The sequence below is a fragment of the Zalophus californianus genome, chromosome 4 (assembly GCF_009762305.2).
Source record: "Zalophus californianus isolate mZalCal1 chromosome 4, mZalCal1.pri.v2, whole genome shotgun sequence".
NCBI lineage: Eukaryota > Metazoa > Chordata > Mammalia > Carnivora > Otariidae > Zalophus > Zalophus californianus.
In genome coordinates, this window is record NC_045598.1 from 188,597,375 (window position 1) to 188,624,429 (window position 27,055).

General features: G+C 54.8%; 1 protein-coding gene across 9 annotated transcripts in view; it reads left to right on the plus strand.

The window, feature by feature from the left end:
* The first annotated feature begins 7,228 nt into the window (after nucleotides 1-7,228).
* Nucleotides 7,229-27,055, plus strand: part of DENND3 (DENN domain containing 3) — a 53,389-nt gene continuing 33,562 nt past the window's right edge. For 4 of the 9 annotated variants that reach the window (XR_003522518.2, XR_003522517.2, XM_027607527.2 and 1 more), the window contains exons 1-8: nucleotides 7,229-7,479; nucleotides 13,827-14,085; nucleotides 15,005-15,120; nucleotides 17,444-17,586; nucleotides 19,830-19,907; nucleotides 20,089-20,200; nucleotides 24,083-24,202; nucleotides 24,498-24,716. Coding sequence is in view for 7 of the 9 variants with exons in the window: in XM_027607527.2 (XP_027463328.2) it covers nucleotides 7,366-7,479; nucleotides 13,827-14,085; nucleotides 15,005-15,120; nucleotides 17,444-17,586; nucleotides 19,830-19,907; nucleotides 20,089-20,200; nucleotides 24,083-24,202; nucleotides 24,498-24,716 (1,161 nt within the window). In the remaining 2 variants the exon portion in view is untranslated. Of the gene's footprint in view, nucleotides 7,480-13,826; nucleotides 14,086-15,004; nucleotides 15,226-17,443; nucleotides 17,587-18,302; nucleotides 18,406-19,829; nucleotides 19,908-20,088; nucleotides 20,201-24,082; nucleotides 24,203-24,497; nucleotides 24,717-27,055 lie in introns of those variants that run through there. The other 5 variants (XM_027607542.2, XM_027607565.2, XM_027607572.2 and 2 more) reach the window with 5 other exon arrangements.

Sequence of the window (27,055 nt, forward strand, 5' to 3'; positions counted from 1 at the left end):
GCTGAATGGCAGGCACCCTGCAGCGCAGCTGGACCCTAACCAATGAACAGGGGGATTTTATTCTTCTATTCATCATATACTCCTTGTACACCTATTACTTTGCACCGGACATAGAGTCAGGCCCTGGGAACTGACGTGCGCAGAGCTCAAAGAGCCTGCCTGGGGTCCCCCAGCCTGCTGGCGCCGGGCTGGGTCTATGTCGGGGCAGATCCGATTTCAGCCCCATTATGCCCTGGGACTGGCAAGCACGACGGTGGCCAGCACACAGTAGACATGCAACAAACGTTTGCTGTGCAGAACTGAACGTTGTTCTTCAAGGGAGAGAAGTACTGTTACTTCCGTTTTGCCACTGACAGCGTAGAGCATGGACCCTGTGCTTGAGAAGCACGGCTGGATCTGGGCATCGCCTAGGATCCCTGCAGGACCGCGGGGCCTGGCCCGACACGTGGTCCTCCACCGCTCAGGGGAGGGCCCGGCGGAGGGCTTATTGGACCTGTGGCCGGGGTGAAGGGCCACCCTTTGTGCCTGTCCAAACCCTGTGACATGCTGAGCTCAGGGATTACACGGTCTCCAAGCGAAGCCAGCGGCTGGCACGTACCAACACATGGCTTCCTCTTATTTATGAATATTTGGAAGAGAAAACTGCTTTCGACAGTGGGGTTCCAGCAGCTTAGGGCAGGAGCGGGCTGTCTGGACAGGTCAGAGGCGTTTGGTAAGGTGGCGCCTCTTGAGGCGTGGCTGCAATGACGCCCAGCAGCCCCTGTCCCTTTGCTGTGACCCCATCTCTCCGGATGATGGCTGGGGCTTCGCCTGCCGGGCAGCCGTTCGCGTACCCTCTGTTGCAGCTGCACCTTTCTCACAGTCCCCCTGTCCTTCCCCACCCTAAGAGCAGGGCGAAAGAGGCCCAGCCTGAAGCACAGCAGTACACCACCTGCTAACCATGTGTGCACGCACACACGCACACACGCACACACGTGCGTGCACACACACACACAGCCCGCAGGATGCCCTATTTAGATGTCCACGGGCCAGGTCATCGGTCCCTCTGAGGCTCCTCGGCCCCGCTCACCTGCCTGGTCCTGCCAAGAGAGATGTTCCTATGAGCGAGGGCCTGCTCTGTGCTGGGCTCTGATGCAGTGGGCATCTCAGCCACAGTCCCTGCCCTGGCAGCTGATGGACCAGCAGGAGGGCAGAACATCACGCCTCTAGAGGACAGTGCCGTCCATGCTGGGAGGTGGCATGGGGGCCCGTCATCTGTGGGGCCACCGAGGAGATGCCTGGACTTGCGCCTGCCCCCCCACCAGCCCCTCCCTGGGCTGGTCATCCTGCCCTCTGAGTGTTCCTCACTCTGAGCCCTCCCCACTCTGCACTCACTGCTCACGCAGACCCCTCGCTCCCCTGCCTGATGACTGTAGAGCTCCGATTCCACTCCGGCCTCTGCCCTGCAGCCCGAGTCGGTCTCCTCAAATACCTAACTGGCCCCATTTCTTTCCTGGGCCAAGTCCTCAGCCCCTTGCCACTCTCCGCAGGACAGAGACCAGCCTCCTGATCCTGGCGCCTGAGCCTTCCCAACCTGGCCCTTGCCCCGCCTCCAGCTGCCTTTGTCCCTCCCCGAGGTGTGCGTGGGGCCCCCCCGCCATGCCCTGGGTCCACCTCCGTCACCTAGCTCCCCACGTACGTGCTTATGGGGCTCTGCACACGCCGCGCCGTCCCTCTGCCTCCCCTGCCATGCTCTCCTGGTCTTTTCTCCCTGGAAAATGCCTCTTCAGCTTCATGGTTGGTCTCACGGGTTTCTCCTCCTGCCTGAGCGCCCCCCCCCCCCCCCGCCCCCAACACTGCTCTGATTCCTTAGCGCCTCTGCCTCTCTCTCTGCACTGGATACACACCTCCTGTACTGGGCGCTCCTGGGGGGGGGCAGGGAGAGCTTGTATTTTTTTTAATTTTTTTATTGTTATGTTAATCACCATATATTACATCATTAGTTTCTGGTGCAGTGTTCCATGATTCATTGTTTGTTCATAACACCCAGTGCTCCACGCAGAACGTGCCCTCCTCAATACCCATCACCAGGCTAACCCATCCCCCTACCCCCCTCCCCTCTAGAACCCTCAGTTTGTTTTTCAGAGTCCATCCTCTCTCATGGTTTGGGGAGAGCTTGTATTTTGTTCTTTGTGTGCCCAGCTATTATCACAGGACCAGCCATATAGTAGGTGCTCAAGAAACATCCCAACAGAAATGAGGACCCTGAGGCTCAGGAGGTGGGGTGGCTTCTGAGCTAGTGACTTCAGACAGCTTGGATCTGGAAGTGTCCCTGTCTGACTTCTTCAGAGCGAACATTTTCTCCTGACACACTGGTCCCCTCGTTTCCTGGAGAAAACTGTTTATTCAGACTCATGTTTTTCTTTGTTTACAGATATGTAAACTTTACCAAGAAAAGTCACAGCCTGGTTTATATTTTCACATGGAAAACCAGCTGCCCCTCAGCTCAGGAATTTTGTGAGGAATAAATAATTTAACTGTTCAAAACCAGCTGTAGTGCGACTCTGTGTTGCTGGGGAAGGAGAGAAGTGCCCGGAGCCTTCCAGAACGCTTGGTCTCCTGGGCCTGACATACATCGAGTGAGGGAAGAGGCAGGAAAATGCTCTGGATCCCTGCAGGGTTAATTTATTCAAAAGAAATAACAGAAAAATGTTCAATAGGCAAACGTCTGGTGAAGGTGCCAAAAGCCAAGGCAGCCGAAGCCGGGCCATGGGAGGCAGAGGAGGTGTGAGCAGGACGCACAGAAAACCTCAGGGGAGGGCTGACCCAGCCTGGCCAGGGGTAGAAAAGGACACTCCCCTGGGGCATTTGGACCCTGCAGGAAGGACAAGAGGAGCAGCTGAGCCAGAAAGGCTTAGGGAAGAGAAAGGAAGAGTAAGAAACAAGTTTGTGATGATGCATCGGAGACCAAGACACCCCCTCAGCCGCCCTCACCCTGGGTGCTCCAGGCCTTGAATTCCTTCTTCATCTGATGTGAAAATCCGGCCCCTTCCTTCTTTCTGGTAGCATTTTCTGACTTACCCTTGACCTTCGTTTTAGTTTTAATCAACTGGTGGAGTTTTGTGTTAGGTCCTTTCCTTGTTACCAGCATCGCACTGGATTTTGTATTTTGACCCATTCTCCAGGTCTGTTTTTCACCTGGAAAGTTTCACACATCTGCGTGAAAGGATATTCGTTCTATATTGTAAAGGAAAACACAACAGGTTACAAAGGAGTCTGCTTAGTATCAGCTCACAAATGTAGGATTAAATCCCAAATTGTGTGTGCGGGAGCACGTGCATACACAAACGTACACCAAAAACTTAACTGCTTATCCTGTGTGGTGTGAGCTTTTTTCTTTTTGCTTAGATGTATTTTTTCATGAACACGTGCCGCACACACACAAAGAAAGTTTTATAAGTAAGAGTCAAATAATTTGCAACTAGCTTATAAGGGCAATGGGGGCACCTCAACTCTTGACGGAATAACCTCAGATTACCTCTGGAGCTCTCAGCCAGAGGAATAAAACGGGTAATGATTACAGGAAAGACGAACACCAGCTGGAACATGGTGAAGAGCACCCAAACGCCACAGAGTGCATTCCGCAGAGGGCATAGCAGGTTAGCTGCCCGCGGATGTTTGCGTGCCGTGGGCTCTGGGGTTATGCGTGTCTACTTACCATGAAGTCAGAGGACGGGCCCTGTAGATAATTCCTATAAACATGAGAGCAGAAGGTCATGCTGACTGCACCTGACCATCAACCGTGGTCTTTATGATGCTGGACCCTTAGAACAACCCTGCGCAGTAGGTAGTACTATTCCATTTTACAGATGAGAAACTGAGGCCCAGAGAGATAAAGTCACTTGCCCAAGGTCAAAGACTTAGCAAATACTGGAATCAGGATTTGCAGCAGGCAGTGGAGAATGAGGAGGCTGGAACCCTGAGTTGGGCGTTGTAGGGTTCAGAGGGAGATAGCCCCTCCCCCTGGGGGAGGAGGTGAGAGAATGCAGGTGCAGTCCGCAGGGGAGGTGTGTTCTGGGCAGCCTGCAGGGAGGAGGAAAGCACCATGCATTTGATGGGGGGGGCACCCTGAGCAAGTCTGTGTACTGTAGGAGAGGCACGGGGAGTGGGGCTGGAGACATTGCGGCCAGACTTTGAAGGGCCCGTATGCCTCCGAGGTCGGACTTGTAAAGATTCAAATGTCCCTGCTCTCAGCACGAGGCTCTTCCACAGCCACCAGTATGTTCAATTTTTCCCACAGCCAGTGAGGAGGGGCGTCATCCCTGTTTTATAGATAAGGAAACAGGCAAATATTTCTTCCATTCTGTGGGTTGCCTTTTCACGATTTTGATAGTGTCCTTTGGTGCACAAAAAGTTTTTAATTTTGATGAAGTCAGTTTATCTATTTTCTTTCATTGCCTGTGTTTTTTGTGTAATATGCAAGAAATCATTGCCAAATCCAATGTCATGAAGCTTTCCCTCTATTTCCCATCTTTAACAGAATTTTAACACCTAAACCGCTGCTAAAATGCACAAGGTGTATTGCTATATACCACCGTTTGAGACTGTATCCTCCTAAACTCCAATAGAGGGGCACCTGGGTGATGGTCGAGCGTCAGACTCTTGGTTTTGGCTCAGGTGGTGGTCTTGGAGTTGTGGGATCCAGCCCTGCGAGGAATCTGCTGGAGATTCTCTCCTCCTCCCTCCACCCCTCCCCCACACCGCACGGGGGTGCACACACTAAGTAATAAATAAATCTTAAAAAAAAATAAACTCCATTAAAAATAATTTATTGAGGTGAAATTCCATAGCATAAAATTAACCTTTTCAAAGTCAACAGTTTGGTGGTGTTCAGCACACTCACAACGGTGTGCCCATCCCCCATTCTTGCCTCTGTCCTTTACGGTTTACAAACAATTTTCATATCTATTTTCTCCTTTGCTCTTCACAGTAATCCTGAGAGTGACACAGCGCTGCAAGGCTGCTCCTCAGGATGGGGGGTTGCCGCAGCGAGAGCCCCTGTGCAGCGGGCACAGTGACAGGGAGCTCTCCAGCCAGGCCCACCTGTCCCTTCCCTGACTCCAGGAGGGGGTGGTGCCACGCCCTGTGCGGGTGGTCTTGTTAGGCAGGCTCCACGTGCTTCCCCCTTCTCCCTGCATCGTCTGCCTCTAGGTGACCCTCATGAGGCTTTTCCACCTAGTGTTTGATGGCTGCTTATCTGCACTTCTGTGTCCCACCCCATCAGGGCTTTCTCAAGGACGGGGCACTCTGCAGGCCTTGTGCAGGTGTCTGGCAGGAGCGCTGGGGGACTCACTGAAAAGCACAGAGTGAGGAGGGAGCCCTGTGGAGGACCTCTGGCCTTCTCGGGTGGTAAGGGTGAGGCTCAGAGAAGCAGAACCTCACCTCACGGCCCCGTGCACGGCCGGAACCAGGCCCGGACCCATTCGTACCTGGAGTTCCCCTCCTCAAACCCACCCTTGCACCTCTTGGAGGCAAAGGGACACTGCTCTCCCCTGAGCCTCATGGGGCCTTCTTGACAGCTGCCAAGTGGTTACCATCCTGAATCCTGACCACACCCAGCGGTATTTGAGCAAACAGGAAGCCGCCAAGACTGAGGGCCTGTATGGAGTTTGGCTGTCCCACAGCTCACACAGAGCCAGGCTCCAGCCCAGGTCGCTGGAGCCCAGGGCTTTGCTGCCTTTCTGGAGTGGCTCATGCCTCCAAGCCGCAGCAGTGAGCCTCTCCCGGGCACTGGGGATTCACGGGTAACTCCACCCTGCCCTGTGCTGAGGCCACCAACAACGAAAACACCATGGAGAGAGCCAGACAAGTATGAGCAAAAGCTGTCCTTTTTTTTGAAGTCAGTGACTGTAACTGTTTGTCTCATTGGTAACTACCAATGAGATCCGTGGGCGCCAGGCGGCCTCCAGACCTAAGTGAGAACCAGCAGTGACCCACAGCCAATAGGTCACTTAGTAAGTGAGACTCGGATCCCATGAGTCAGGCTGCGGGCAGTGGGGGCCTCACCCAGGCTGGGAAGGATGGAGGAATACCTGTTCGCCCAGATCCAGGCCCACTCCATCCCCCTTGTGATGCCAACATGACTTTGTTCCTTTTCTTCTCAGGCTGATGAGAGATGTTTGACAATATTATTAAGTATTTGAGGTTTTTAAAAAAATGAATCATAAATTATTAGAACTAAAAAAATTCCTTTGGAATCACTCCCTGCTTTTTATTTTCATTTTATTTATTTATTATTTATTTATTTATTTGAGCAAGAACAAGAGTGAGAGAGCACAAGCAGGGGGAGCAGCAGAGGGAGAAGCAAGCTCACCACTGAGCAGGGCTTCCGATGTGGGGCTCCATCCCAGGACCCTGAGATCATGACCTGAGCCCAAGGCAGACGCGTCACAGACTGAGCCACCCAGGCGTGCCACTTGCTTGGTTTCATAGATGCGTATGCTGGGGTCCAGAGAGGGGTAGGGATGTGCTCAAGGTTGGCGGCGGGCAGGCAGAGCTGGGACTGGGACCGGGCACGAAACCCAGCCTCCTGGGCCCAGCCTGTGGCTGGGGGAGGCCCACGGTCCCCCGGGATCAGGCCTGCGTGGAGCTGGCCAGGTCGGGGCCCTGCCTCATCTCTGCGCTCCCAGGCTCCATCCATTCCAGCGGTGCCCACCCCGCCAGGTTTCCTGCTGAACATTGCTCAACCTCTCACTGGACAGGGCCAGGAAGGTTAACCGGGCAGAGTTATTAACCAGGAATGGATCTTGCTACCCCCTTCCTCGCCAGCCTTTTCTGCTGACCACGCCCGGCCAACTCCGCCGTCCAGGGCGCAGGAGAGCTTCCAGGAGGCAGCGAGAGCCGGGGTCGCTCCCGGCCTGGGTCTTCCTCGGTTCCCCGGGAAGGGGGCTGCCGGCGGGCCGTGGCCAATGGGAGGGGCTGCGCGCGCAGACACTGCGCACGCGCCAGGACCAGCGGCCTGTTAGGAAATGACGACCTGGAGCGGGGCTCAGTGGGCGACCCGGCCAGACCCCGCCCCCGATGGGCCCCGCCCCGGGGAGGCCCCGCCCTGCCCCGTTAAGACTAGTTCAGGCGCAGCCGGCCCCGCCCCCAGGAAGGCCCCGCCCCGTCAGACCCCGCCGTGCGGCCGGCGGCCCCGCCCCCACGGAGGCCCCGCCCCGCGGACGGCTCTCGGCGCGGACCCGGGGCTGGCTGTGCGGCGCCCGGGTGCTGTACCAGGCGGCGCTGCGCTGGGCGCGGGGCGCGGGGCGCTGGGCTGGGGTCGGGGTCGGCGGCCCGAGGCGCCCGAGCAGGGTGCGCGCAGCGGTCCGCGGCCGCAGAGCAACGATGGCGGAGGCCGCGCCGCAGCACCTGGCGCTGCCCTCAGGGCTGCTGGAGCTGTGCGCGTTGCTGGGGCCCTCCCGGGACAGCCTCCGCGGCCCCGACCAGGTAAGGGAGCAGGTAAGGGCCGACGGGGAAACTGAGGCGGGACGCGGCCGGGCGACGGCTAGGGTCGGAGCGCGGGTCTGGCCCCGGCGTCCCGGGCGTCCGCGGGGTGGGGGCGGTGCGCGGGGCTCCGGCCAAGCCCCCCCCGCCTCCCCCGCCTCCCCCGCAGCCCGTTGGGTGCGGGGACCGTGGCTGTCCTCCCGGCCGCGGAGGAGTCGCGAGGGGTTGCGGACCGGGGAGCGCTCGCGGGAGAGGAGCGCGCGCTCTGAGGACGCCCCTCCAGGTGCTCCGCCTCCCGCCCCTCGGCCTTCGGGAGGCACACCTGGGCAGGGTGAAGGCGGCGGCGGCGGGGGGGTGGGGGGGAGGTGCAGCCGGGGCGCCTGGGGGACGTCCGCGAAGAAGGGATTTCATTCATTATCCTGGACTTACTGTCTCCTCGGTGGTGGATGCTGTTCCAGGCACAGCATCGTGAGGTTTGGGGTTTTAGATGTAAGGTCCACTTCTAAATGTTCTGCATTTAGTCGTTTTGCGATGAAACCTTGCTGTTTTTCTCACTTGCAGAAAAGGCTGCCCCCCCCCCCTTTCCCCTTCTCTGTGTCCTAGCGGTCAGAGTGACAAACCCTTTTCCCGGAAAGCAGCAGTTCTGAACATTCTCATTTTCTGTGTTTCTTTCCTGTGCCCTCATTTTTTCTTAGTTGTGCAACCCAGGCTTTCTTTTGAATTGGTTTGGGGCCCTCTTTTTCTCTGGGTCCAGGATGTCCATATGAGTCTGTTTGTGGCATTTTTCTCTGGTTAGTGGTGATGCCCAGAGTACTCTGAGATTCTTCCGCCCAGTTGTCTGGGGAAGTCCTCATCCCATCCTGGAGGACAGCAGGAGAGGCACAGGAAGGCACCTGAGTATTTAGGACTGCAGAGTTGAAGGGTTGAGGTCATCAGATACTGCTAGATACTGCTAAAATTAACGGGACAAATGTCTCTTAATGTCTTGGTAGTCTCCTTAACTTTTTTTTTTCAAGATTTTATTTATTTGAGAGAGGGAGAGAGAGAGAGTGTGGGCAGAAGGGGGGAGGGGCAGAGGGAGAAGCAGAAGCAGACTCCCCGCTGAGCAGGGAGCCCCACAAGGGGCTCGGTCCCAGGACCCCAGGATCATGACCTGGACCCTGGGATCATGACCTGGGCAGAATGCAGATGCTTAACCGACTGAGCCACCCAGGCGCCCCGTCTCCTTGACTTTAATACAGAGCCGACTTGGATGGTTTCTGCATTTCCCTCCTCCTTTCTTACTCCCCAAACCCCGCTGAGGTCTGCATCCCCTTTTGACCTCTCCTCTGACCTTCATCGATTGAGTTATCTCTCTGCCTCTAATTTGCCAAATGGCATTTCCTCCTTTTTCTTCTCATAGGAAATGACCTGGTTTCAGTTACTTCTTGGGTGATTTCAACACGTGTTGGTTGCCCCAGGGTGAGACGCGTCTTGAGAGTAGGGTGAATCAGCTGCAATGTGCACAGGGGTGCTTTCCTGACCCAAAAAGGCCGTGGCTTTCCCGGGCTAGCGGCAGTTTGCTACTCTGCATTTTAACTATTATCCTTTTTATCCTACACCCTGATTCTGTTAGGGGTTCAGCAGAAGGTAGAGAGCAAATATCTGGAGTAGGAAAAAGGCAACCTTACAGGATGGATCCAACTTCCTGGAGTGAGCCTCCTTTAAGGCCGATGTTTACGTTACGGTTAACCAAACATATGACTTCATTTGGCTACTTTTACTGTATAGCGGTTCTATTTCCAACGTCTGAGGCTTTTTTAAAACCTTGAAAATCACCATTTCTCTGTCGTTAGGGCATTCCTGCTTGGTGACGGATGAAAACAAGCCGGGAAAGTATGAGAAACGTCCAATTTAATGTTAGGGTAGTAAGGAGCCCTAACTTTCCATTTCATTTCTTAGATGGGGTGGTGTTTGTTTTGTGAGGGTAGTGACAAAGACTTGGAGAATACAGGTCCATCCCCATGTGAGTTTCTGTGCTTGGTTACATTTCCCTCCACTCCAAGGTTGCCGTGGAGGCTAGGCGTGGGGTATGGAAGGATCCACCACTAACCCTCCCAATGGACTGAGAGCAGTGTCCATAGAGTAGGTCACTAGCACAATTCTTGCCTGTGAAGGCAACACTGTAACGGCTCTCCGTGGAGGGCATCCTGGCTTTCGGTTTCTAGAGCAGCACGGTCCACCAGGACTTTCTGAATGTTGACACCAGTGTTCTTCATCTGAGCCATCCAGTAGGCAGCCACTAGCCACATGTGGCTACCAGGTGCTTAAAGTGTGGCTAGTGCCACTGAGGAACTGGATTTTAAATTTAATTTTAATTAATTTAAATAGCCAGATGGCTCTTAATGGTGTTGGACAGCACAGTTCTAGAGCATTAAAGAAATCTATTGTTTTCTGTTTTATTTCACAAATGTTGGCCCATCCTATATGAAGATCAGTGCTCCTCTGTAATCTAACAGAAATCTGTGACACTGTGAGTTAGGGTGTTGTGTGTCTTATTAGCTCTGGGTTTTGGGACTGAAATGGTCGTTACCCGGTAGGGGTTAGTAAATCGGTGTCTGCGAGAGAAGAGCAGGAATGACTGTCACCAGCGGACCTTGTCTTGCCCATAGGGGAGGAGGGACAGTTGCAGTGCTCTGGGATCCAGGACGGTGCTTTCAGGAACTTATTCTGAATAAGTCGGTCATGTGCAAATATGTATGGCAGTCACTGTTCACTGCTGCCTTTGCTCAGGTTGTGCGTGTGACGAAGAACTGAGAGCACACCAGCTGTCCCTCGGTAGGGGATGGGGCAGATACGTTACTGAGTCGTCCCCGGGTGGCCGCATACAGCTGTGACAGGGAAGTCAGCCACACTGTGTGCTTAAGTGGGGAAAAAAGCTTAGTGGAACCGTTAAAAGGGGATGATTGTTTGTAGAGAGAAAAATCACATTGATATACACCTAAGAAATAGGAAGACTATATCCTACGCTGTGCACAGGGTATTACCCACCATTTCATGGAATTAGGGGGAGGACCTTTCCTTTCTCTTCTTATTTCTTTTATTCTTCCTATATTGTTGTTAGCTTTAAAACATGAGAGCGTATTACTTATCCAACCAGGAAAGACAGCAAGGATATACGTTCAGAGGAAAAACAGATGTGTGCTGAACTGCCAAATGCCAGGTCGGCTGGATTTTGGCCATTTCACTTTAAGTGACTAGGTAAATAGAGGGAGTGAGAGGTAGTTTATTGGTGTTAGCATGATGATCGTGTTCCATACAGACTGAGTGTGCTCTCAGTGATCACGGAGTGCCAGGATATGAATGGATGAGCAGCATCCACTGAGAACCATCTTCTGTGCTGAATGTGGGGGCACAGAGAGAAACCATACAATCCCTGCATCACCCCACCAACAACTCTGAAGGTGATACAGTACCACTGTGGAGGGCATCAATGCTCTAGGGGCGCTGAGCCAGGGCAGGTGGAGGTGGAAAGAGGTGCTCTAGGAGGTGAGGAGCCAGGGGAGGAGGAGGAAGGAGGTGCTCTAGGAGGGGAGGAGCCAGGGCCTTAATGACCTGGAAGGGGCACCTTGCCCTGGCTGTGGGTGAGGAAAGTCTCCCTCCAGTGGGGGTGAAGGGGAGGGGGGTCCCTGGTGAAGAGGTGGAGTGGGGAGGGGGCTGGGCATGTGTCAGGCCCCTGGAGTGGGGCCTGAGTGGAGAGCAGGGAAAAGCGTTGGAACGTGCGCGCTGGTGTCTGGAGACTGAGGTTCAGTGGTGCACGGTTTTGGGGGCGCCCTGGCTTTGGAAGCAGGCTGGCCTGCTGCTCAGGCCTACAGTCCAGGTTGTCATCCTGCCCTGTGACACAGGCACACGTGTGACACATACACGGAATACGTAGTAGTAACGATCACATGGAGACAGACTCGGTTTCCATTCTGGTGGAGGGACAGAGGTGGTCTGTGAGGCTGGTTTGAGCCCATCGAAGGGTCTGCAGGGGTAAAGAGCTAGCAGCAGGTGGCAGGCGCTGCTGCCCGTTGGGGCAGGTGATGAGGTCACATGGGTTTTGTTTTGTTTTTTTAAGATTTTTATTTGAGAGCGAGAGTATGTGCAGAAGCAGGGAGGGGAGAGGGGTGGAGCAGGAGAGGGAGAAGCAGGCTTCCCGCTGAGCAGGGACCCTGACGCGGGGCTCGATCCCAGGACCCTGAGATCATGACCTGAGCCAAAGGCAGACACTTAACCGACTGAGCCCCCCAGCAGCCCCCTTTGTGAGAGTTGACAGAGGTGCAGGCGGGGCGCCCTGGGCCAGGTGGGAGGAGGTGATGTCATTCTCCTGGCAGAAACCTTGAAGGATTACTTTGCCGCAAATCTGTACCTCCTCTAAGCCACAGGCGGCTATTTGGAAATGTGCAGATGAGGTGGCACTGGGGCTGCTCTTAGAGAACTTCCTGAGGCCAGGGGCCCTCCAGTGTGGGTTTGCAGATGCGAGGGAGGAGCAGGGGCCGGAGGGCCAGCTCTGAGACCCGAGGGTCACTGTCTTTATCACAGGGGAGCGTGTGGGTAGAAGCTTGGGTTTTAGGGGCATCAGCCAGAGCTTAATTTTTGAAGCTATAATTTCAGGGACCCGCCAGGTATGTTGGGAGGCAGTTGGGTAAAGCCTGGGACTGGAGAGAGGTCTGAGCTGGCGGTGGGATTCTGGGCACCATCCCCAAGTGAGGACACCACGTGAGTGTGGAGATGGCCGGCCGGGCTGGGCGCTCGAGGCGGGGCAAGGAGTCAGCGCGGGGGCAGGATCACAGCCTGGAAGGAGCTGCCTGCCGGGGCCCTCCCCAGGAGTGTCAGGGCAGAGGGAAAGAGCAGAGGGGAGGTTGCAGGAAAGGGGCGGGCTCCACAGTGTGGCCACCTGTGCCCAGTCCTCATGGCTGTGATGTTTGATGTGAGCAAGGAGCGGACGCACATAGTTTCATGGTTAAATAGGTCTGAACTGCTAGATTTTGACAGGAAAGTTTTTAAAAGGTTTTATGGAACTCAAGATGTGGTTTCCTTTCTCATGCCTGATACACAGAGACTTAAAAATTATCCGATAATATGGATTTCCCATGTCTGGTCTTTGTTCCTGCTGGTATTAAACTTTCTTCCAAATATAAAGATATTGTTGCCTGAATTTAAATTATACAGCACAAAAATAAGCTTTTTGAGTTTAGAGAGTGTATTTACTGATGGCATTTCCCTGTATGAATCTGCTCAAGGGTAAGAGTTCCCCTTTGGTTCCACGATTCTTACTGAAACCGGGATGCTGGCCGTCCCTTTCCTGCCGGTGACGATTCCATTTCTTCTGGTGACAGTGATGTCCTTCCTGGCGCCCTGAGCCCCTCAGAGGTCTTCAGTTGCCCCCTGCCCCCCCCCCCGGGCATCCTCCCACCTTCCCACGCCCCTGCCGCCCAGCGAATCCTGCCTTTGACTTCTCTGTTCCTCCGCTAGCTTGGAGCCGACCGCCTGCTTGCTGTCAGGGCCTGCTGACCTCGCCTGGGAGCTCAGGGAGCAGCCTGGCAGCGGCCTGTGCGGGTCGGGCTCTCAGCCATTGTAGCTGGACAGCACGGAGACCGGAGGCAGAGCCCGCGTTCTTTATCTTATCTGGGGGGAAGGGTGAAAAGACAAAAGGTTTTGTAAAAATCGGGTACCAAGTTAAAGTTTAAAAGCGTTCAGACCGAATGGCCCTGTTGGGTAGACCCTGGGCGACCACGTGGTTGCTGGAGGAAGGGTGCGTCTCTTCTCTCTGAGGCCGGGAGTCCTTCTCATCCCTCAGTCTGTGTCCCCAGGTCGGTGGCGACAGGACCACCGGCGTGGGGCAGGGCGTCAGCACCCCGTCTGTACCGGGCCGGACAGTATGCGGGGCCCCTCCTCCCCAGCCTGTGAGGGCACTGGGGCCTCCCGCGTGGGGGGTCAGCATTGAGCCCTTGACCTTCGACCTCGCCCCCTGGAGAGGGAAGCTCAGGGATGCGGCCTTCGCTGCTGCAGTCCTTGCAGAGCCAGATTGGAACTCACGTCTGCCCGTTGGCCGGGCTGGGAACTGTCAAGCTATGTGCCCAGGGGCAGCCAGAGAGCCAGACCCCGCGCTGTGGGGTGACTCGCCTGAATGCACGGCCCGACGGGGCCCTAAAGGGAACTTCTGTGAGGTCCTTCCTGTCCTGGGCCACTGGTGGGTGAGGCCACACACACGCGGGTGCAGAACTGGTGCTCGGTGGTGGGTCAAAGGGGAACAAAGTGACAGCGGGTGCTTGGGTGGCAGGCGCACAACAGAGCAAGGGTCGGTACTGTTGGCTTACTCGTATTTCTGCCTACTTCAGATGTCCCTGAAGAATGGGGTCAGCCGCCCCTCTGCTCTCGATCCGGAGGTCCTGTCCATTTTTGTGCCTCCCTTCGTCACTAAGGAGGACAGTCAGATGGCTGGTGCCCCCTGTGTGACTCCGAGCAAGACCAGAAGACGCTCCTTCAGAAAGAAGAGGGATAAGCCCAAAACAGAGCCCTGGAAGGGCCTCCCTCCTGAAGACGTTAGTGTCCCCAACGGCGTGGACCTGCTTGCCCTGCCTCAGCTCTGCTTCCCAGGTACCCCCTGCCCTGCTTTCCTGCTGCACCCACGGTGCTTTCCAGAAACCACGTTGAGAAAGGGTGACAGATGGGGGCTGGTGACCCCTGGCAGCCTCAAGGTCGAACCGTGGAACTCAGTTCTCTTAAGCTTAGGGGTTTGGGAGCTGAAGGATGTGTGGCCCACGATGTAGTGCAGCTCCCATGTTTTGGAGAACGAGTCCCAGACGAGGGGCTTTGGGATTTGCCAGCAGGTTGGTAGATGTGCTTTCCAAGGATTTTCACCTTCGATTGACAGGCCGTTCTTCCAGAGGTCTGGTAGGTGGGTCAAGAAGAGTCCATTTAGCCTGCGGCATCTGGCCCCCCCACCGCCCCCAAGTGTGCTTCCATCCGGGCTACCCAGCCCCTGTTTTCTGTGCCCCCTGGAGCCCACAGCCTGGGCTCACATGCTTTCCCCACCTGGTCCATTCCTGGCAGCAGGCGGCCCTCATGTTTTCCACTAGTCTTTGAGAAACACTGAGTGGCTGTTGAAGAAAACTCAGACTAGGGACTTGCCTTCCCTCATTCCCTGAGTGGAAGGTTCCATCAGAAATGGGTGCTGTCTCCTGGTCTCAGGGATTATAACCCAGGGACAGCTGGGACACCCTCGGGCCTGCTGGGCTCAGAAATGGGCACCTCCTCCAGGCGCCTCCCGAAGGGTTCATCTGCGGTTGTCCTCAGGTTCCTTTGCTAAATTCTGCAGAGCACAGAGGGCGGCTGAGGAATGGGCACCGCAGAGGGACGAAGGGGCCACAGCTGGCTAGCAGCCTGACCCCCCAGGTGCCACAGCTGGCCAGGTGAGGAAAGGTTGTGTAGGCCGTGAAGTGGGCTTGTGGACAGCCCAGGCTTGGAGGCGGATGCCGCGGGGCCGTGATGATATTTCCTCTTTCTCCGTCCGCAGGGGGCGTGTACATGGCCTCGGAACCGAGGGAGGACTGTGTCCACTTCCTGGTGCTGACTGATGTCTGTGGGAACAGAACATACGGCGTGGTTGCCCAGTACTACCGACCCCTACACGTACGCGACTGCCGTGAATTCCCTCTGAAATCGGGCTGTGGTGTTTTTCATTTTTGCCAAAACACACATCACAAACCACCATTGTAATCACTTCAGCGTGTACGGGTCAGTGGCGCCAAGTACACTCCCGGTGGTGGGCAGCCCCCCCACTGTGTCTGGTTCCAAAAGATGTCCGTCACCCCGGAAGTCCCTCCCCCCGCCCCCGGTCCCCATTCTCCCTCACGGATTTGCCTGCTCCGGACTCCTGGTGTCAGTGGACCCGGGCTGCACGTGGCCTCTGTGTCTGCCTTCTTCCACTCAGTGGATGGGTTCAGAGTTCTTCCATGTTGGGGCAGCAACGCCTCTGTTCTTGTGGCCGAGTCCCACTGCCCCGTGGGTGTGAGCCGAAGCTTGTTGCTCATGCGTCCACGGAGGGGCACTCAGGTTCTTTTGTGCAGGGTGATGGCTTTGGGCCTCCCGAGCATGCCTTGGTCCTCCCCTGCCCGGCAGGGCCACCTGTACAAGCCTCTTGGGAGCTCTCAGGGGTCGCCACACACCTGAGGAGGCAGGGTGACCCGCTGCCTGTGTCCAGAGGGTTTCCAGAAGCAGCAGGGGCCCCGGTGCTTCATCCGGGGAAGTCCAGGAGTCCAACACCGAGGGGGAGGTGGCTGCCCGGATTTTCCTCCCCACTCTGCCGTCAGAGGCTGGGCCAGCTGCAGTGGGAGAATTATCCCCAAGTGTCGGGGGACATAAGGTGCAGCTTGACGGGCTCTGTCCCTTCACGCCTGTGGTGTGGCACGGACATGCCTGATGTGCGTCAGAAACACATGGGAGCCCAGCATTCTGCTGAGGTCTGAGTGTGCAACCTCAGTGTCTGGACTAGGCATCCCCCTGGCAGGCGGCAGGCGGCGGGTGGCGCGGGGAGGCCACCACTCACGGCCGTGCATGTGGGCTGTTGCGCCCGTGGCACTGATGGCCTGCTCGCCTGCCCGGGGTAGGTAGGGTAAGGCAACGAGACGAGAGGGGGGCCGAGTTCCTGCCCCTCCCTGGTAGTGCTTCCGGCAGAGACAGCACGGGAGGCTGCATCACTCAGGACGGTGCTTTGGGAGCTCGTCTGTGGAGTGAGAAGTGCATATTATTTTTATTATCATTAAATACATTTAAAAGAGGTCACAGCCCTGCGCTTTGCATGTGACTCCCCCCTGCACCTGGCTGCTGGGGTGTGCGTGGTCCCTCGCCTGTCCTCTCAGTGCCTGCGTGGTTTCGGGGTGACCCAGGGCCCTACGCGCCGGCCTCCCCTCCCTCCCCGCGTGTCCATGACCACCCACGCCCCGTCCTGCGCTCCTGTCTTTCCGTGGACTGCACGTGCAGCCGCTCCCGGAGTGCGGACGGCACTGTGGTCCTCATATGCAAGCCGCCCACTCCAGGCATGCCCCTCCTCACAGTCATTCGTTTAGTCCCCGCCACAGCGAACGAGGCTGCGAACTCAGTGTCATCCCCGTTTTACCGATGAAGCAGGCAGTCGCACAGGGAGGCAAGGTGACTTGCCTGGGGGTCCCTGGCACATTGACTTGACGGCTGTAGGCCTTGGTTCAGTGTTGGTGGGTAGACAGACGGTGTGCCTGCTGGGCTCTCCCCCTCCCTGTCTTGCAAGACCCTCACGTTCACACCATCCCCAGGTAAAGCTGTTATCACACCCTGCCATCCCTGCTGAAAAACCCTGAACAACCCTCCACGGGGGCCGGATTGTGGGCCCCAGTGATGCGCCACTCGTCAGCTCCGCAGTGGTCTGTGCCTTCTGGAATCCCGGCGCCGGGTGCCTTCTCCAGCTGAGACACCCCCACCCCCACCCCAAACACACACAAATGCTCTAATGCTGCAGCTTCTTTCCTTTGTAAGCAGAGCCCATGGCCCCTTCTGTGTCTTACTGTGTTCTCACTGTGCAGCCCTTCCCACCCGGGCGGGGATGTGTCTGACCATCTCCGCCACCTCAACACGTCACAGACAACAGGCACCTGGGGGGCCCCGTCCGTGCTGACTGGGACTCATGGTGACACGGGGGGGGCCCATCCATGCTGACTGGGACTCACGGTGACACGGGGGGGGGCCCGTCCACGCTGACTGGGACTCACGGTGACACGGGGGGGGCCCGTCCGCGCTGACTGGGACTCACAGTGACACGGGGGGGCCCCTTCCATGCTGACTGGGACTCACAGTGACACCGGAGGGAGCGTGGGCTGGCCCCTGTGCTCTCCCTTCTGTCTGCAGAGGCCCACACTGCTGAGGATAGAAGCCAGGACCAGCTGGGTCAGGAGGTGACACGGGTCTGTTGCTTTCTCTCCAGGATGAGTCGTGTTTCTACAACGGCAAGGCGCACTGGGAGCCGTCCTGGCCGACCGCGGGCGCGGCTGGCTGCTTCATACCGTTTGCGGTGTGCGTGGTCTCCAAGCTCCCCTATTACAACGCACTCAAGGACTGCCTGTCCTGGTGAGCCTGCGCCGTGCCCATGTGTCTGCGAGGCCACCCTGGTGCTGGTGGGCCGTGGGCGGGCTCTGGTTTGGCCACGGGCGCTCCCATGAAGGCCCAGAGGCTTCCGGAGGTGGTAGCATGTGGGGAAGGTCTGCCAGACAAGGGAGGATGAAGCCAAACTGTGGGAAGTAAAATTAGTATGGAGGATTTTATGTTTGGTTTTTTAAAAAAGATGTCCATCAGAAACAGCTCTTCTCCTGGCTGAGAAAATCAGGAGACTACCACTGTCAGTCCTGTTGAGTTCATGACAGTTAACAAATTTTCTTTTTTGGGGGTGGAATCTTTGAGTGTCTTAATGCTGATATTGAGTAGAAAGCCTGAGGACAGAGAAGTTCTGAAAACTCCAGAGAGCATCGCGCTCACCACCTGTTGTCGGGGGACGATTGTGGCGTGTGGACATGGTCCAGCCCCCCGCCACATGCACCCAGGCCTCCTGGTTTTCATTCTCACCAACTTGTAGTCTTGGAATTCGCGGTGGTTTTGTTAAAGACAGAGGTGGTCAACGGAGGTTCGCCTTAATGTCCTAAAACTCACCCGCCACCCTTGGCAAGTCGCAGACTCCTGGGAAGACCGTCATTTTGGTTCTCACACTGTGGTCAGAGGGACGAGCAGGAATCCTTCCTGACCAAACTCACAACTTTCGGAACTCAAGTTCCAGCGCCTTAATGTTTTAGTTTTCAGAAGGTGGCTGGTCTTTGCACATGGTTTGGGTCTAGCCTGGATTTTACTGCCCCCGACAGAGAACAGAGCCCTCGCTTGGTCTCCTTCCAGGACTGCGTGAGTTGAGTGCGTGCACGTTCACTGATGCATGTCTGCCCAGGCGTGGGCGGTGAAGGGATAATAAATCAGAACAGGGTCCCCTTTTCTTAATTAACTGATAATCTTCAGCACCTGAAGGTAGATGGCTTGTCCACCCATCTTCAGTTTCCTCGTTTGTGAAGTGGGGGTGGTGGTTATACCCTTTCTTGAACGGAACAGCTTCCGGCCGCTTGTCGCCCGCCTTCCAAGGAGGGCAGCCCCTGCACCACTTTCTCAGACCTTGTACACATGATCATTCACGTGTGACTCCCCACAAATACCATCCTGCTAGACACTGATGGAAACGAATGTTTAACTCGAAAAACGTGTTCAGTTTCCATGCTTCTTGAGTGTTCTCTCTCTCGATGCTCATTGCTAAATGACCCAAACTAAAAAATATAAAAACAAATGACAGAAATCCAAACGGCACTTTATAAACACAGATTTATAGATTTTTAAAATCTGTTTTTCTGCTATAATGGTAGCATGTAAACTATGCCTCTGTGTGGACAGAAATTGGGAGAGAATGCTTAGCTGTGTTTGCGGAATTAGATCATGGAAAGTCTCTGTTCTTTTTTATTTTTTTAAACCTGATACTATTCTTTTACAATAAATAAAATGTGGAGGAATATTGAATTATCTCCAAATCCTGACACTGACTCAGGAACAGCTATGATTTGTTGCTAAAGTAAGACCGTAAGCGCGCGGCTTGCCGGGACCGCGTGGGGCCTGCTGTGCTGGGCGAGGCCGGGGTCCGCCCCAGGATACCCAGGCAGGGCGTCCGGGGCGGTTGGCTGAATTTTGCCAAATGTAGACCCTGTGTGACCACCACCGCTATTAAGACAGAGAACATTTTCACCACCCCCAAAGCTCCCTCACGCCCTGTGGTACTTCCCAGCCCCTCTGCCCTCAGGCACCTGCTGGTCCATTATGCATTTCCGTTGGTTGCGGTTGTGCCTTGAACACGGTTTGAACCGTGCCTGTCCACATACACCCAATTTCTTTCGACAAATACAGTAATGTAAATGCATAATGTAAATTTATTTTCTCTTCCTTAGGATTTTCTTAAAAACATTCTCTTTTCTCTAGCTTACTTTATTGTAAGAATACAGCATATAATGCATATGACATACCAAATACCTGTTAATTGTTCGTGTCATCGGTAAGGCTTCTAGTCAGCAGTGGGCTATTAGCAGTTAAGATTTTGGGGGGCGGGTGAGAAGTTCTACACAGGTTTTCAACTGCGTGGGGGGTGGGTGCCTTTAACCCCTCACATTGGTCAAGGGCCAACCATACTTCAAAAGTCAGAATGCATTTGGGAAACAAATGTGGTCAAGCACTTTCCTTTGAGATGTTTACTCGCTGCTGAAGTATGACCCAGACAGAAATTGCATGAATTCCAGCCGTGTAACCAGCACTCACAGCAAGAAAAGAACATGGCCAGCCCCCCAACACCCCACCTCCCCAGCACCCCCCTGCAGGTAGGCTCCGACCCTGGGCAGGCCACACCCTGCTGTCTCCCATCCGGGGGGTTGTCCCCCCATTGCTGGGCGGCCCTGGGCCTGCCGGCGTAGGCAGACGTGTCAGCGCTGATTAGAAATGCTAAAATGACAATTGGAGGCTGATACTTATTTTGTGATGTGATTTTTTTTTTTATTTTAGTTTATTGACTCACCTGAAGCTCTGTAAAGATTTTGAAGTTGACAATCACATAAAAGATTTTGCTGCCAAACTGTCTTTAATACCTAGCCCGCCGCCTGGACCGCTTCACTTGGTAATTAAATCTGAAATTTTGTCTTTTCTTTGCGAATAGTAAAAGTCATATGATGATGATGGTTTTAATGTTTTAAACTATTTCTTACATTCCAGTGTTTAAATTATGCTTCTCAAGTTCCTTACGGAATCATCTTATTATGCCATTTCTAAAGATGAGTTTGCCTGCCAGCCTCGTGGTGTGGAGCCTGTGATGGGCCCCCTTAGTGCTTAACACATCGGTTCATTACTTCCTGTGCAAAAAAACATACTGAATTTACTCAAATTACAAATGTCCCTTTGGTTTATTTGTCTGGAACATTGGGGACTGTATTACATTGATTCATGTTTTCTCCTGTCCAGGGTGATTAATGAAAAGTACCTGGCTTCCTATTTTTTAGTTTTTCCCAGTGCTGTTGAATGAGTAGCCAAGTGTTTCCGGGGATCTGGGTTCCCTGGCAGGCTTGTCCTGAGATGTTGTTGGCTCTTTCACCACGCAAGGGTTTCAGGCTAAGGACAGTTGCAGAAAGGCAGCCCACGTTCCCTCTTTGCTGAGTAACGGGCCAAGACGGCTGAGCCCTGATGACACCTGTCTGGCTCAGCATTTTCCAGGCTGACACAACCACCGGGCGCTTCCTCATTCTCAAACAGGCACCCGCCAAATTAGTGTCTCGAGGCAGGTCATAAATTTGACTCTGTTTCACTCAGTCATTTCTAGAAGATTAGACATAGAGATCTTGGTTCTCTCTATATTATTATTCACAGTTGAGAAATTAATTTTATTTCACAGGAGACACGTGATTATGAACTTAAAAAATGTATATTTTTAATACCACCCTATAGTGTGTGGGGTGGGGGTGGGGGGAATCCTGCCAGATGCGTTCCAGGCCCAGAGACAGACCAGGTTGCCTGAGGACCTTGGTTCCGCTCCCAGAAACCTTTGTAGGGACATTTATTGGGTACTTGTTTTGTGCAAGGCTGTCATCTTTATTACATGAATGATTGGTGGTTTTTTATGGTACACTGAAGTCATCGAAGTTTCTGTTCTTGCTCTATTCACTCAACAAATATTCCCTGAGGACCGGCTAAGCAGTGAACGAAACCGAGTTCAGGACAGTTTGAGGGTTAACCCTACATATTATGTTCTGCCTTCGAGCATGAGTAATGCACGAACCGCCCCTGTACCAGTTTTCTGTACCTTGGAATCTTGGATTAATTCATAGTTGGTTCTCCGACTTTTACCACCCCTGTGAGAAAGTTTCCTGGGGGTCGTTCTTGACACCTCTTCTCTTCACCCCTGCATTCCATCCATCACTCACCCCTGACCAGCCAGCTCCCAGCGTTTGCCTCCAGTTGGCCACAGCCACCCTCTCACGTGGGGCCACCGGCTTCTCCCACCTGCGTGACTTGAGGAGCCACTGGTCTGTCCACGTCCATCCTTGACCCTTCATTCCGTTCATCCTTTGCATAGTGGCTGCAGAGACTTACCAGCTATCCATTGGACTCTCCTTTTGTGCTTAAAACCCCACAATGGCTTCTCGCTATATGTACCTGCAGCCAGTCCTACATCCCTGGCCCCTGTGTCGTCTGCTCTGTCTGCAGCCTCACCCCCTTGCTCACTGTTGTCCAGCCACACTGGGTCTCCCTCCATCCCTCGCAGGGGCCGCCCCTCGCATGTGCTGTTCCTGGAGGTCAGGTCCTTCGGGACAGCCTCTGTGTGACCTCCCACCCCATCGCTCCGTGCCCTGCTCCCTTCTGCGGAGCCCAGCACAGTCTGCGGTTGGGGCTCGCGCACGTGTGTGTTTTGTTTTCTCCATCGGCCTCCGAGCGGCGTGAGGAAGAGGCCCCGTGCAGAGCTGCATATGCGGTGCTGTCACTACGCCCGCTGTTGAGCGAATGAATGAACGGATGGGTCGTGTTTCAGGCTTAGCCTGTCGTGTTCTCAGAGTGGGGTCTGCATCTTGGCTCTTGCGCGTTTGTCCGAATGAGCTGAGCCTGGCTCAGGCTTGCCGCTGTGATCCTCCCTTGCAGCCTTACCAGCTCTGGGGTCCCTGTTGATACGTGGCCCTGACCCATCCTTGGGAGTGTTGAGCCACGTGGCTGTTCCTTGTTTTGGAGAAATGCGAGGCCAAGGTTCTCCTCTAACCCAGGAGCCGATTCTGCAGGAATTTCCAGAACCCCCTGCAAATGAATGTCAACGGAGAGGCTTGTAGCTAGTGCTCGGGAGCTGTGATTCCTGAGAGTCAAGTGCATGGGTGCCAACTGGGTCATCTCTGGTCTGTGACAGGGGAGGTGGCGCCCAGCCTGGCTCCGTGCCCTTTTAGCGGACAGCACCTGGACCACCAGCCCGAGGGCAGCAAAGACACCCCACGCCCCTGGGGAAACACTTTCCAAATTTCAGCCTGACTGTAGCCCCAGGCAAACAACAGGTTCCCCACACAAGGCTTCTCTGCCCACCAGCGGGTCTGATTTTATGTGCTTTCAGAGCACGGGCCAAGTTATTGGGTGTACACACGAAATGGGCATTTTCCTTCTCTCTCTACCTGACTCATTTCCTGTGTTGCCTTGTGTGGGGAACATGTTGTTTGCCTGGAGCTACAGTCAAGCTGAAATTTGGAAAGTGTTTCCCCAAAATATCTCTCCGTCCTCAGTTTCTTCCCTATAAGGTGATGGGGGGGGGACAGCAGAGCCCAGCTCAGAGGGTGTGGGTCTCACGCGCCGCAGTGGACACGTCCCAGGGTCCCAACAGCGTCACTGGTAGAATGACTGGCATTTGTATTTAGTTTTTATCTGTAGTTGGAAAGCCAGTTGACGCGTTTATTTTTTGAAATATTAAGGGGAGTTTTTCCACATAAACTTTACAAGTTTTCATCATTCATCACCACCGGGAGCATGTAACTCTGCTCTACCTTGTTTTGTTTTAAATAAAAAGGATGTTAACATCCACACAGAGCCTCTGCCTTGTTCCTGATGTGTCTTGCTTCTGCAGATCGGTGGGTGACAAGACGGTGCCGTCAGGGGACACTTGCAGAAAGAAGTCCTCCCTTGTCCTCAGGTTCTTTGCACAAGCGTTCACACAGAGCTGTGGTGACACAGGTGTGAGGAGGTGTGGATGGCGAACATTTGTTCTGGAACCTTCTTCCCTAGCCAGTGCTCTGCGTCTCTCCGTGTGTCTTCCTTCCATACTTTTCCTGGCGGGAGCTTCTCTGTCTCAGATTCGAGAATCTTCTCTCTGCTTTCGGCCCGGCACTGCTCACACTCGGGTCACTCCATTCTGATCGCCCCCGGGGTCCAGGGGCACTCCTGGGTGCTCCCCCATGAGGCTGACATCCCTGGTCAGGAGTGAACTTGCCATCGAGCTGGAAGGCCCCTACCGTCCCCCTCCATCCAGAAGGGGCATTCTGCAGATATCGAGTTCGAATTGAAGCGTTATTTTGAAATACTATCATTTGGAAAAATAAAGTCTTTCTCGGCGATTTCTTCAAGTCCATGTCTTTAAGGAGCTTTGATGATTACGTTGAAAATGCTAAGAGAATTCGTTAATATGCAGTAAATGTTCTAGCTAAGATTAACCTGATCGTGCTTGACTTGGAATCTGTGCTGATTGGGACTCACGTCCGGGCGTCGGTTAATCTTTGCCGATGAGCAGTTTGCTAATGAATTAAAGAGTTTAGGGAAGATTGGCTGAAAAAGACATTCAGTACTTGATTCATGTATGAGCCTTTCTCAGCGGTTCTGTGTGTCTCTAGACTGTTTTGTTCTGTGCCATATGCAGTGACTGCATGAGTCTTCAAACACGCATCCTAACTCAGACACCCTTGGAGACTAAACTGAGAGTCTCAGTGCATTTTGGCCTCCGCTGGGAGTGGCTCTCTGAACTAATGATGGAACTTGGTCGTCACAGATATTTAACATGAAGCCGCTACAGATCGTGTTTCCCTCCCGCGCGGACCCTGAGAGCCCGCTCATCGACTTGGACCTTCACCTGCCCTTGCTGTGCTTCAGGCCTGAGAAGGTGCTGCAGGTATGCGTCCCTCTGGACCCGGGGTGTCCCTGCTGGTTGGCTTAGTGGGGCATCTAAACTGTCGTCGTCTGGAGGGCAATGCCAAGGCACATGTGTTCCAGAATGCACTGGGAATAGTTGCTTTTTGGCTTCAAGCAGACATTCAGGACTGCATATGCTGTTCACAAGTAGTGCTTTTTGGGGGGCTAAAGGGGCTTTCGTTTTGGCAGGTGTCAGCCCATGTGGTTTTAGTGGTGCGGTTCAGGGCATGGCGCGTGGCTGGAGGTGTGCACACGGTGTTATTGATTCCCCCCAGATCCTAACGTGCCTCCTCACGGAGCAGCGGATCGTGTTCTTCTCCTCCAACTGGGCGCTGCTGCCGCTGGTTGCCGAGTGCTTCCTGGCCTACCTGCACCCCCTGCAGTGGCAGCACACCTTCGTGCCTGTCCTGTCACACCAGATGCTGGACTTCGTTATGGCGCCGACGTCCTTCCTCATGGGCTGTCACCTCGACCACTTTGAAGAAGTCAGCAAGGTTAGGCCTCGAGTGTTCGCTGGAGAATGTCGGATCCTTGGGAGCCCTGCCGGGCCCGGCAGGCAATGGCTTCGAAAGGGCCCCGCAGGGAGGGCCGTGCGCCCTGGCCAGGGAGAGTGCAGTTCTTCCCGTCCCCGAGGCTCGGGCCCTGGGTGCCACACACGTGCAGGGTGCTGTCGCACATCTGCACCATCCCCCTGCGGTCCTCCAGGCGTGTTCAAGGCCATGGGGTTCTGGGCGCCGGGACCCTGTGTCACCTGCCAGTCCGCTTAAATTCCCAGGGGTCCGTGGCTTCCCGCAGTTCCAGCGAGGAGAGTGCGGGCATCGGCGCTGACGGAGCCTGCTCTCTGGCCCAGCTGTGGCCCCGATCTAGTTTTGCGGCCTCGAGTGAGGTCCCAGCCCTTGCTGAGCCTCAGCCGCCTTGCCTCTGAAGCGGGCATGTCCTCCTGGGCTGGGCCCTGAGTGGGGACCACCCCGCACCTGCCGGCACGTGGCAGGGGCTCAGCAGACCGCAGCGGCCGGTGTCCCTGCTCCAGATCTTGTGTTTCTCTGCTTGGTTCAGCTTCTGTTGTTCAGTAATGCTGTGGACCCTCCTGCTAGAAGATGCCTGTCCGCGCTGCATGTCACTCACAGCGTCAGGGGGTGTGTGGGCCTTGCTGCATGCAGTGACCATTTACTTGCCATGCCTGACCTTCGGCAGAGCGTTCGGCCCTCTTGTGTCCTAGTCATAAAAGACAGAGGTTAATTGGACACTTAGGTCATCAGGGTCAGGGTCCCCGACAAGAAGGCAAAAACGCCGGGACAGCTAAGACAAAACCACACTAGTATCCTGCTTTACACCTTAGACGAGACCACAACAGCATCCGAATGGCCTCTACAGGAGTGACTTTTGCAGAACATCCTGAAACAAAACAGTTAACCATGAAACACTGGTCGCTGTCACAAGTTGAGGCACTTTAGTCTCCAGATGTCAGCCCAAAAGACCATCAACATGTGAACAATAACCCGATGGGTAGACAGGGGCATGATCAAAGCCCTGATTGGCACACCTTAGCACCCACGGGGGCCCACACTCAGGATGCTCAAGATAGTTTCTCAGAAGGGCTTATAAAAAACCCATAGATTTGAATGACGAAATGGCAACCCTCTCAGGGAACTTTGTACTATCGCTCAATAAACTTTTCCCTGCTGCCCACCACTCTTCGTCTGGTCACCTCTTCATTCCGCGAAGCGGCGCGACCAAGAGCTGTGGGCACGGAAGGGAACAAAGATCCTGTAACAGCAGTAAGTGTGCTGGCCCCATTATCGTGGTAGGGATCAAAGGGTCCAGTAGTACAGCACTCAGCATACAGTAAGTGCTTAATTACGTACGTTTAGATGGTGAGCTAATGTGGATTTGTAACGCTGTGATAGTGTCGGCAGGCAGAGCAGGTTTGGCTTTCTAAAACACCTTTATTCATATAAAATACCACGAAGTTTGCCCGATTAAAATGTGCAATTCAGTGGCTCTTAGTAACTTGACAGAGTTGTGCCAACTAATTTCAGACGTTTTCGGCACCCACAGAGAAGCCCTGTATGCCTTAGCGTCGCCGCATGCTGTCCTCCGCCCGCCCCTGGCCACCCCCACCTGCTTCTGTGTCCGTGGATTTGCCCGTTCCACACACGTGGTTTTAGGCCCGTAGCTGGCCGTTAGTGGCTTCCTTCGCTCAGCACAGCGTGTTCTAGGGTCGTCCATGCCGTGCATCCACGTAGCCCTGGTTCTTGCTGCCGAATAGGATCCCGTTGTGCAAACGTGCCACAGTTCGTTCGTTCATTCATCGGTCGATGGATGTTAGAGTTGTTTCGATTTCTGACTGTTGTGACCAGTGCAGCTGCGAGCCTTCGTGTGTGTGAGGTTCTGTGCGGCGTGCACTCTCCCCCGCGCGGGTACACACGCCCCGCAGACGCTAGCCGTCTAGCCGCTGGAGGAGAGGCCGGGCTGTGCGTGCATTCCCACCGGCAGCGTGGGGCCGCGATCCTCTGCCTCCTCGCCAGCGCTGGCCCCGTGTATGCTTCTGGCCGTCGAGGCGGGGGGGACGTGGCATCTCACTGCGGATCTGATGCACGTTTCCCCAGCGACTGACACTGGAGCGCCTTTGCACGGGGGCCTGGAGCGTTTCAGAGCAAATCCCGGGAAGGTGCCCGGGAAGGCCTGCCAGGTGTCCTGTTCTTCAGCCCGGCCGCTCCCGGGGAGGAGCCGGGTTCTTGCCGAGTTCTTGCCAAAATCAGTGACTCACCAAGCAACAAACACACTTTGGGGAAAGGCAGTTCAGACCTTCACGTAAGGAACGGAAAATGTC